Source organism: Ailuropoda melanoleuca, chromosome 14 (assembly GCF_002007445.2).
Source record: "Ailuropoda melanoleuca isolate Jingjing chromosome 14, ASM200744v2, whole genome shotgun sequence".
In the NCBI taxonomy this organism is placed as follows: Eukaryota; Metazoa; Chordata; class Mammalia; order Carnivora; family Ursidae; genus Ailuropoda; species Ailuropoda melanoleuca.
The window spans coordinates 10,958,038-10,970,181 of NC_048231.1; the positions used below are offsets into that span (position 1 = coordinate 10,958,038).

A 12,144-nucleotide genomic window follows, 5' to 3' on the forward strand; every position below is an offset into this window, starting at 1 on the left:
GGTCGGTTGTAACCCGGAAGTACTCTTCAAAGGAGGGGGCGGTGAAGCAATCCGGAAGTGGATGTAATGAAGAGGTGCCACTTGGCGGCCATGGCAGCTGTAGTATCGGTGGCTCCGGGTCAAGGCCCAGCGGAGTGGAGTAATATGGGCAGCATCGGGTATAGAGCAGAGACAGCTTTGTATCAGCTTCGCTGCTGAACCCCTGAGCCCATCGTTAGAGACCTGCAGGACTCTTTCCCCATTCTAGACTCGGAGGAGAGTTTGCCGAGACTGGTGGGCTGATCCCAGCCTGGGGGGTACTGCCCCAGGGACGTAGGGGCGCCGGGAGAACGAACAAGTTTGCTTGTGTTTTCCTCCTTTTCCTCCTGCCACCTGGGACATTGTAGAGGGAGTGGGCGCATTGTGCCACAGTTGCGAAGATTGAAGAAATCGCTCTTTCGCATACCTTTTAACTGTTAACCGTAGGGAATCCAGTGACTGGCATCTGAAAACGCAGGGGCTGGGACCTCAGATTGCTAAAAGTTCTCTCTGGTGCTAATATCAGCAAAAGGGGGCTATTTCCAGGTGCGCTCCAGAGAAAGGGGTTTCCTGAACACATCTGGTGGGGAGAACGAAAGAACTGGAAAGTCCACTTGTTCTCTTGGAATCACCACACGCGTTTAAGAACCTAAGGACCCTTTGAAGTCACTGAAAATTTGTAGTCTGGTGGCGGTGGGTAAATAAAGAAGGACAGAATGGATGATTTCATTTCCATTAGTCTGCTGTCTCTGGCTATGTTGGTGGGATGTTACGTGGCTGGAATCGTTCCCTTGGCTGTTAATTTCTCTGAGGTAAGAAATTCTCAATTTTCTGTCAGCTGTCAGGATGGCTGCTAGGAAATAGAGACAGTTGTAAAGGGAAGTTGCTTCCCCAATTTATCTCGGAGCTAAAGGTCTTCCTAAGGAAGGCTATCTTAAAAAGATACATAGCATTTCATAATACAAACAAACCTCGTTTTAAGCACTAGAGTCCTTAACTTGGGGTGGGTGGATCCACTGGAGATCTTGGGGTACTCTGATCTTGTGAAATTGCATACAAAAATTTTGGGCTCTGTGCGTTTTCCTGGAAAGAGGCATCATAACATTATTTTGATTCCCAGAGCTTCCAAGGAATTGAGGTTCCAGATTGCTATCAAGAAACATAAATGGAGAATATCATTTGTCCATATGCATAGAAATCAGTATAACTCCTCTTTTTGAGAAAATGAAGCATAGTTTTTTGGTGGAAAGTAGTTTTTTTGGATTAGAATCCAAAAAAGTTATCTGGTGATTTGAATTTTTTGTATTAGAATGAAGATAAGGAAAAAAACTAAATTAAATTAGATTGTTAATTAACTCACATTTCCTTTTAAAGAAAGAGGGCATTGGAATGGATATTTGAAGTTGTTTCAGATCTTTGCTTAGAAATGAATTTTTGTTAATATATTTTGACATTTGGGTTAATTTGTTCATTTGTCATTACTTGAACAAACATTAACCAGTGGGGAAGGAAGATGAAAGCATTGTTCAATGAAAATGCAGATAAGTTCTTCATAAAGAGTTCACAGCATGCACAGTGCTCAAAAGATTTAGGGAGAATACTACATTTGAAAGGAACAGGTTTTCATGAGTATCTTGGGGTTCAGCAGTAAAATAGGCCCAGTTTCACCGCCAGTCCTGAAAGAACTTCATGAAAGAGCAGACTGGTAGTCATACCAAAACTAGCCCCACAGACTTACTTTGTTAGATAGCAGAGTATTTATTTTTATTATTGTTATTGATTTTTGTCTGTATTTCCTCAAGGCAACAGTTGGCTAGAGCTGAGTAGCAGTAGATTGTCACAGTCCTCTTTGGCTGTGAAGCCTCCTTCACTTACTTGGGCCACCTGTCCAGTTCTTCTGAGCCTGCTTTATTCTGACGTGAACCATATTTTCTTAGAACTGTATTAGATTTTAATTGACCTTATTAGGGGTGACATTTATGAGATTTAAGTTGGTTTATATAAGTATACTGATTGAGGTGACATTTATCAGAAATTATAATTAAATAAGAAATCAACAAAACTGTATTTCTGTAAAGTGCTTAGAACTTTTCCAATTTCAGTATTTTCTTGAACTATCTTGAGTGATTTTTGCAATATGCAGGGATCTGCTATATTCTTTTTCACTGAAAGTGAATGTGTTCGTGTGTGGTGTAATTAACCAAGGCATTAATAAAGATAATCAGTATGACATGTCATTTATGGCTCTTTGAATTGATGGTCAAGTGGTCTTTTCCAGCTGTAGGCCTTCAAATTCTGTAAATCACATTCAAGATATCTGTTTATTACTACAGCAGCAACAGTGCATTTTGAGCTGTTAGAATAAAAATGGAAGTTATATATAACTTAGACATTTTAGAATTCAATCGATGTTTTCTGTCTTTTAGAAATTAAACATTTTTTCTAGACAGATTATATTATTATAGATTGATGTATCGTGAAACTAGTGAGATAATAAATTTGTAAAAAATAAAGTTTATTCACAGTTTCTACTCTTAGAAAATAGCTCCCCAAGCTCCTACATTGGCTAAACAACTTTACTTTTTAAGGAAATCTGGCTTTTCTTAAGGACTGGTGTTATTATAAATAAAGAGACTAATAAAACTAATTTATTTTGCAGTTCACTTTCGTGTATATGAAAAGATACACTCTTTTTTCACGTTCTTAATCTAGCTGCTGTTTTGCCACTCAATATTTTTTTTCCTCAGAATTTCTCAGAGCAGGAATAAAAGTTAAAAAAAAAACATTAATTATGGCAGGATTAGTATTTAGAAATGAGTTAAAATTAAATAACCTGAAAATTGCGGTAGCAATGGTGCCTACCTGCTATATCTGACCAATCAAGAGGTTTATGTGACATTGATCTGTCACTTTCTTCAACATTCCTTGCCCCCAAACCAACTTTCTTGATGCTTTTGTAACTTCTTCCTTGCTTTTTGACCTGGTGACTTTGCCTTTATGCCTAAATGATTTCTAAAACAAAGGAAGAGAAATCTCTGATTCTTGAAAGCACTTATGAGTAACTGATAATCAAGATACTCTCTTCTTCAGCATATGGGAAGGAGGAAAACTAAACTTGTAAAGGAGGCCAAAGCATACTTACACAAAGGAAGTCCCGTGTGGTAAAGGAGTTGGAACCATTAGTTTAGCACTATCTTAGGATGTTAGATTCAGTTGGTAATGAGCAGTGTCTTTGACTCTAAAGGATAAAGCTATGTAAGTAGATTGAGAATCTACAATTTAACGTTACCTAAAATTAACCCCGCTTAGCAGATGATTGGTGAATGAAGTTACAATGTAAACCATGACCAACGTGGTTATAGATTGATTATCTGAGGATTGTAACTTACCTGAGCATGTCTCCTCTTTGTCACAGAGCTGGTAACAGAGAGCAGGCTGTTTGCGCCAGAGCTCTAGGGCAGTGCTCCTCCAACTATCTGGTAAATGACTAGTTTTTGTTTAATTTCCATTGCATTGCCGACCAGTATATTTATAAAAATTAAATACTAAGAAAATGAAATGGAAAAAAAGACATACAAGATATAAGCCCAAATGTAGTGTTATTATATTTAATAGACATACTCCCCAGTAACATGTCTGTTAGTCCTATAATTGTAGTATTCATATTCTATAAAATTTTTTGAAGGCTTTGTCTCAATTTCATACTTTCCTCGTTGCAGACCAGTTTGGATTATAATGCCACATTCTTCATGTGTCAAAATAGTACGGACCCGTAAGTGTGCAGATGAAAAGTAGTGCTGCTCTTACTTCAATAAAGAATTCAAGGTATTAGTAATGCACTAATTTCCCAGGAACAGTCTGGGACAGGTAGTGTAGTTCAAAATCAGTGTCACTATTTGAGCAAGCTATTTAACATCAAAATCTCTTCTTTTAAATGACCTTATAGGATTTTTGTGAGGATGTAATGAATTAATATGAGCGCAAGACTGTATTCTGGAACATAATAAGAACTTTAGAAAATGTTGAGGATTGTTCTCCTTACTGATTATGAAAACTTCTTTAAGGTTTTCATTTTTAGAACTTTGTTCAAAATTATAATTTTTAAGCCTTTATTTTGGAACAGACTTCTAATAATGGGTACAGTCCTCCATCTCCCTCTCCAGTTACTGGAAACTTCTCAACAATTTGGGATCTGAAAGGTCTTGTTTGGTGGTTGGCGTTCCTATTCACAATGAATGTTCCATTTGGAGAGACCAAGCCTTCTCCTCTAGTTCTCCCTGCTTTATAGTATTTTTCTTAATATTTATCTTTCTTTTCTTCATTTATTTTCATTTTAAGCCTTGTTTTGTTTTTCATGTGTTAAAAAGTTTTGTTTTGTGTCTAACTATAATAACTGACTCATTCAATAATAGATATCAATAGATATCAATAATAGATATCTTTGAGTTACTAACAAATCAAACATTTGCGTCTGAAGAACAAAGTTGTTCAGTCAGTATGCTCTTCTCCGACAATTGGTACTTTTTGAAGTAGATGTGACAAAGTTGCATTTTTCAGGGCTTTTGCATTGTCTGGTATATTAACATTTTATTCTCTTCCAGTTATGCAGTAGATGTTAATGTTAGGCCTGTTTGGGATTTCATTTCTAAATTCAAACATTTTACACTTTGCATTCTAATTTACCCATGTCTGGAAAGCAGTCGGTAATTTTGCCTCTCCTCAGATTATTGTCTTATAAGGTTATTGTTTCATAAATATCTTTGCTTGATAAAAGTATTTGGATCAAATAAAATCTAGATAAAACCTAGAATATTGAATATTGAATATTGAATATTTTCCTGAGAAACTGTCTTTTCCCTAGGATATTCTATGGATAAGTGTTATTGAAACTTACCTGCTTAATAATATTAATAATAGTTAATGCTTATTGAGCCCCTTCTGTGTAGTGCTAGGCATTGTCTTATTTAATCTTCAGGTGGAGACTGTGAGGTAGAGACTGTTAAACCTCACTTTACAAATGTGCGTGCTCTGGCTCGGAGAATATGGTAGACACTGGTAGAGATGGGATTTGAAACTAAGTCAGTTTGATTACCAATCCAAAGCACTTGACTGTTAGATGATATTTCTTTTTCTGATGAACACTGTAAAGAAGGAATGAAAATACCATGGATCTAAATTGGCACCTTAGCTCCCCAAATGAGGAATGTCTTAACACCACTAACATTGTCTCCATTAGCTCCCCAATTAAAAATATCTTTAACATCACTGACGTTCTACCTTCCCCAGCATATCTCCTACTTTGTGTTTTGTCAGTGTAACAGAATTGAAACTACAGAGGTAAACCGTCTTCAAATAGCATTGAAACCTTTAAGAAAGAGTGGAATATGTCTTAGATGTCCTTTAAAATGACACCTGCCAAGTTAGAATCTGAAGCAGTTCCCATTTTGAACTATCCAAAATTAATTTCATACTTGATGTCTTCATAGTCAAGTCAGTTCTAAATTGTGATGTTCAAAAATTCACATCCTTTTTGAGGGAAGAAGACCTGAAATGGATTCTGGAATGCTTCTGTATGTGACAGTCTCAACCTTTCCTTTAATTGTAGAAGTACAACTTTGTTGAATGATAACTAGGTTTAAGATCCTCTATAGCCCAGTTTGGAATTCCAGGTAACAAGCAGTAATGCTAAGTATAAGTACAAGTATTTCTTAAAACCTATGACAGAATTCTAGAAGTCTCAATCCTCCTCAAATACTAATACTGAATGCCTAATTTTACTGAAATAAAATAGAATAAAATAAAATAGAAATAGCTATCAGTTGCTCTGGAAATTCTTCTGGCCCAGTTATATGGATTTTTAAGTGATGAGGTCTCAGGGGTTAACTACTAGGTAAGTACATCATACTATCTTTTGCAAGCCCTATATTTCTCTGGGGGTCAGTTTTCTAGTAACCAAAAAATTATACCCTGGCTTCTGCACCTTGTATGTTTCTTTCATTAATTCTTCATGCATTTGACAAAGGCAAATTGGGGAAACAGGATGGGTGCTAAAAGCAAAAAATGAAACAATGAAATGGGTTTTGTAGTGAAGCAGTTTAGCATTGTGTTTAAGAGTATAGATTCTGGGATGAACCTAGAGGGTATTATGCTAAGCGAAGTAAGTTGGTCAGAGAAAGATAAATACCATATGATTTCACTCATGTGGAATTTAAGAAACAAAACATGATTATAGAGAAAGAGAAGGAAAAATAAGATGAAAATAGGGAGGCAAACCATAAGAGGCACTGAACTCTAGGAAACAAACTGAGGGTTGCTGGAGGGGAGGTAGGTGGGGGAAGGGGTAATTGGTTGATGGGCATTAAGAAGGGCACTAGATGTAATTAGCACTGGGTGTTATATGCAATTGATGAATCACTAAATTCTACCCCTGAAACTAATACTACACTATATGTTAACGAAGTTGAATTGAAATACAGAAAAAAGAAGAGTATAGATTCTAGAGCTAAATTATGTAGATTCAGATTGTGGCTCTGCCGTATGCTGCCTATTGTGAGCCTGGGCAAATTACTTGAACTTTTGTAAAGTCAACATAATAATCTCATAGGATTGTTGTGAGGATTAAATGAATTGATACATGTGAGGTGATTATAATAGAACATGCTTGGCATGGTAAGTACTTAATAAATATCAATTATTATACTAGAGATGAAGGAGAATATTGGTAGCACCTCTTTTGTGTAGAACTTGTCCACCAGAAAAGTCTGAGTAGCTAAATATGTAGTCTGAAGAGCAAGCGTTTTACTTGCTCTCTTCTGTTCTTGGCTGTCACTTGGCTTCTCTGTATCTTTTTTTGGTAATTCTGGTAGGTTAGTATGCCAGTTATCAATTTATTGCCTCTCAGCGTCAAATTTACTCTTCATTGATTTCTCTGCAGAAATGGACCTGGGCCCTTCAAGTATTTTTCCTTTGCCAGCTGGCACAGTAGAGGATACCGGAGAGAAGTTGTAAGAGGAAGGGTTTTTCCTTCTTGGTCCATGCTTGCTCCTTGGCAACTATTCTGGCAACAGTTCTTACAGCACAGGCAGCCAGCCTTCCCAGTGCCCAGCTTCCCCAGTGCAGGCTCCTGCAGCATACACGTTTGGCTTCTCTGGCCTCCAGCCGGGCTTCTCCAGGGCCCAGCTCCCGCGCCGCAGGCAGGTTTTCAAGCCGTAGGCTCCTGCTGAACACATACTTCTCCGCACCCAGCAGTCAGTACTCACTAGCACCACCCTGCCTTGGGTGGTTTTATAGGATAGGAGAGTCTCTCCAGTAAGATACATTCCCATGAACAGCTTTCTCCAACAGCCAAGAGTGCAGATTTCCAGCAAGTTCCGCTAGTGTGGCACCACAGAAACTTCTTTGCCTCTAATATCGTGCTTTATAATCAATATAGATTTGGTCTTCCTATTTCTGGCACAGGGGTCCTAAACCTGGTGGAATTTCCAAAGTGATGAGAGCCATAAAGGTGTCTTTTGCCATGTGAATGAGATGATTTCTAGAATGCCCCTAGGTAACCTAAGGTTGGAGGCTGGTTGCCAGGAGAACCAACCATGTGATGGGAAAGTTGGAACCTTTATTCCCAACCAGGAAGGGAGAGGGGCCAGAGGTTAAATCAATTGCCAATGGCCAGTGATTTAATCAATCTTGGCTATGTAATGAAGCCTTCATAAAAAACCCAGAAAGACAGAGATCAGAGAGCTTCTAGGTTGATGAACACGTGGAGATGCTGGGAGAGTTTTTTACGCCCGGAGAGGGCATGGAAGCTCTGTGCCCTTTCTCCATACCTGGCCCTGTGCATCTCTTCCATCTGCCTGTATCTGAATTATATCTTTTTATAATAAACCAATTAATCTAATAGTAAAATGTTTCTTTGAGTTCTGTGAGCCACTGTAGCAGATGAATCAAACCCAAGGAGAGGCGGTCAGTCAGTCAGAAACATAGGTGACAGCCTGGACTTGCTCTAGTGTCTGAATGTAGTCAGGGCGCAGGGGCACAAGACACCCGGCTCCAGGGGGTCCCAGACACAGCAGGTTCGGCCACTTGCTGCTGACAAAACCCGAAGGCAGAGAGACGAGTGATGGTGAAACAAGAAAGGAGTTTATGTCAGTGAGGCCAACACCAGGAAGACCACGGACTAACGGCTCAAAGACGGTCTCTCCAGAGTGCTGAAAATACGTCCATGTGTATGTGAGGAAAATGTGGGATAAAGCTCAGTGGGTACGTGCGGGTGAGCAGGAGACCATCAGGTCAATCTCTGTTTTGGGGTCAGTTATACAGGGTGTTGCTGGCTCAGGGAAGCCCTTACTGTTCGAGGGTGTAGTTTTGGTTCCTGCCAGGGAATGATTTGCCTACAGGGTCTTTTGCCACAGTTAAGAGATAAATAAGCTGAAAAGAAGAACTTGCTCAGTTAGAAAGGTTGAGGTCAAAATGGAGGCAGTTGAATTTTTCTTTCAGGAAGGTGGGGCGCAGTCTTACACGACTGAACCCTTAACCTGTGGGATCTGATGTCTCCAAGCAGATAGTGTTAGAATTAAGTTGGATTGTGGTACGCGCAACTGGTGTCCTGGCATTGCTTGGTGGGGGGACCCCCCCAACACACACACAGGTATCAGAATTGGTCCCAGAACCTTTTACTGCTCTTTATTGAGCCCCAGCCATGCCCTTTCCAGCAGGGTTTGGCTCTCCGCCCACATAGGACCTCTACTTGACCACTCTTACCTCAGTCCTACAGTAGGCACTCCTTTTATCTGCTATTCTTATATTCTTTAGAGTTCTGTCCTACTACTTAATTTCTCATTATTCTGTCCCCTGTTTTAAACTTTCTCTGTTCAAATTACGATTTCTCTTTCTTGATTGGACCCTGACTAATACAACTAGGTAATGGGTATTAAAAGTTAATAACCACTAAGGCTGAACAGTGAATCAGGCCTGGAGTAAGATAAAACAGTTGAAGTGCCACGATACCTGGTAGCTGAGCTTGAGTGTCAGTGCCTGGGAGTCATGAGGGAGTGGCGAGAACTGTGGTCACCTGAACAATGTGTGTCTTGGTGTGGCCAAATCATCCTACTTTTCAGAAGCTGGAAACCAGGGTTTTTACATGAAATGGTTTCAATTTTACATTTTGGCTCCAAAGTCAAATATTGTTACATCACTCTGTGGGCCCCAAAACCCATATTTATGAGTTGCCAGTCTGTAACCTCTGGGCTGGACTGATTTCTAAGCTCTTTGAAAACTAGAAACGGCAAACTTAGAAGGGGTGGGGGAACAAGTAGAGGAAATACATCACAACATGACAGGAGGGGGAGACTAGAAAACATTTCAAATTATAACAGAACGTCAAAGTGCGGTTGTTTAGAACCACTTAATAAAGGGGAAAACATTTCCAAGTGTACAATATTAAGGGCATTGTGCTCTCTAATCTGACCACATTACAATAATTAATAGTAATAATAGCTACAGTGTTAATTTATGTGTCAAGTTCTCTATTGATTTTAACAGTAACCTTGAGAAGGAAGAATTCTTACCCTGTTTATAGATGAGGATACTGTTTACTAAGTTCACAGCCGCTATTTGTACAGCCTCTAAATAAATGAACAATTTTTTTTTAAAGATTTTATTTGTCAGCACAAGCGGGGAGCAGCAGGCAGAGGGAGAAGCAGGCTCCCCACTGAGCAAGGAGCCTGATGCGGGACTCGATCCCAAGACTCTGGGATCATGACCTGAGCCGAAAGCAGATACTTAACCAACTGAGCCACCCAAGAATCCCTGAACAAAAAAAAAAAATTTTTTTTAAAGCTTGGCTGTATAGTAGAGGCTTTTTGTGAAAATTTAGAAAATATGATAATCTGTAAAAGGAAAATAAAATCATCTGTTATCCCACTGTCCAGTGAGAATTGCTAGTAACATTTTTTATTTCTTTCCATTCTTTTTTTTCTATTTGTTTGCATTTTTAACATGATTAATTATGTTTTATGTATAATTTTACATTCTCCCTTCTTTTACCAGGTAGTATAACATAAGCATTTCTTTTATTACTAAAAATGTGTTCTAGGCATTTTTTAATGTTTTAATTACACTCAGTTATTTTATGCATAGAAATTCTTACTGTGTATTTAATTTGTTCTCACATTTTTGCCATGATAAAGTGTTGAATGAATGTTTTTGTGTCTAATGCTATGAACATATTTCAGATTATTTCCTTAGGAGTAGAATGACAAGGTCAAAGGGCACCAATGTTCTTAAGAAGGTTCTCAGTCTGTATTTTGAGGTTTTTTTAAAAAATGCATCTTTTTCCAATAAATGCAAATGACATTGTATTCGCACAAACATTGAATACTATTATTGTTAAGTTTTTAAACTTTGCTAATTTGACGAAGGAATAATTTTTAGGGGGAGTGGGGTGGAGGGAGAGAGAATCTTAAGCAGGCTTCATGCACCACATGAGCCCTACGTGGGGCTCAGTCTCACGACCCAGAGATCACGACTTGAACCAAAATCAAAAGTTGGACCCTTAACTGAGTGAGCCACCCAGGAGTCCCAAGGAAAATGTATTTTTCTTATTTTAATTTTCTCAGGTCAATTAAACTTCTTACATGTAAATAATATAATATGTATCACCAGTGTTTTCCCAGGTTCTTTCCCAGGGGGTTTTTGTTTGTGTTTTTGTAGTCACACTGAACAGTTTTATGGGATTTCCATTTATCCTTTGTTCTTTTATGTTTGGAAAAACTCTTAAAAAAATTAGTCTTGTTTTCCAAAATTGGAGGAAGTGGCAGTAATAAAGTATTGCTTGTTCTTATCTCTATGTCAAATGAATTAGGAAAGGGGGAGCCTATATGCCACTGGAAAAATGGCAAATATCAGAGCATTGTTTGTTGAATTTTTATCCAAGTATCTGGGGTTTGAGTTGTTATTCTTGCGAAGGGGGGGCTTAGAAGCCCTTTCTACATGCTGCTAATGATGTTAGAGATAAGTAATAATGACCGTTGCTCTGTGCTTAGGGTGCTGATGTCCCACTCCTGTATGATAATAGTAATGGTGTCGGGCGTATCCCCTTCTTCCAGAGGAGGATGCTGAACTTACTCAGGGTCACTGCTACAACTTAGAGGGAGGAAACTTTTGGACATCTTGTCTCAGTTGTCAGAACTTGAAGAACAAAGTTCACATTTGAGTTTTCTTCATTACCTATTCCTGACGACTAACAGCAGGTAATACAGCAGCTAAATTGACAGTAGGAAGTATTTCCTTGAGGTAGGTTTGTAAGATTATGGAGATGGCCTTTGTTGCATGAACATGAGTTACTGTATACCCTAGGATCTTTCGTCTCTTCAGTGCCTAGAGCTTTGAAGGGAGCAGTCTTATAATAAGAGAGGCATCTTTAATTTTTTAGAAAACTGTAGTTGATGCTGTCAGTACCAAAATGAGCGTGGTACAAGGGAGACTTGAATAAACTTTTAAATATTATAAGCTTTTCAATTATTGGCTTATATTTCATCAAACGAAATAATTTATTGACTTTTTCTCTGAGCAAGGAAAGAAAAACCATTTATGTTGGTGTTTGCCAAGAAAATTAAACTGATTTCAAAGCTTGACGCTGATGGTGAATGGCATGGAATACAAGCTGTTTTAATTAATACATCTGGTCAGTCCTTTGGCTCAATCAAGCTGCAGCTGTGAGACCATAGAATGAAATGACATAGAACCAATGGCACTGCATCGTTCTTGCCTCTCTTGAGCAAATGTGTCACTTCTCTGACAGAAGCTATTGCTCTGAGAACTCTGTTTTTGTCTTTAACCACACTTGGAATTTATAGTTCTTCATTCAGATACATCCTTATAGTGACTTACCATAAGCAAAGGAGAGAACCTGCCAGCATTTTAACTTTGACATATACACAGTTTTGAGATTGAATCCCAAGTTGTGAAGCTGTGTGAAAAAATACAGCTATGCAAGTAACACGGAGCCACATCTCTGGTGCTTGAAACAAATCAGATTGCATCTAAAATAATTTAGGTAGTTAAGACGTTTTTAGAAAATAAAAATGGAAGCCACAACCCGTGACACTGATGCTTATCTTTTGACTGCTG

The 12,144-nt window shown here is 38.5% G+C and overlaps 1 protein-coding gene across 1 annotated transcript in view; it reads left to right on the plus strand.

The window, feature by feature from the left end:
- Positions 1 to 55: 55 nt before the first annotated feature.
- The window catches only part of SLC39A9 (solute carrier family 39 member 9), a 52,599-nt gene continuing 40,510 nt past the window's right edge, over positions 56 to 12,144 (plus strand). The window contains exon 1 of the mRNA XM_002917027.4: positions 56 to 830. Coding sequence (XP_002917073.1) covers positions 735 to 830 — 96 coding nt within the window. The 5' untranslated portion in view covers positions 56 to 734. The remainder of the gene's footprint in view (positions 831 to 12,144) is intronic.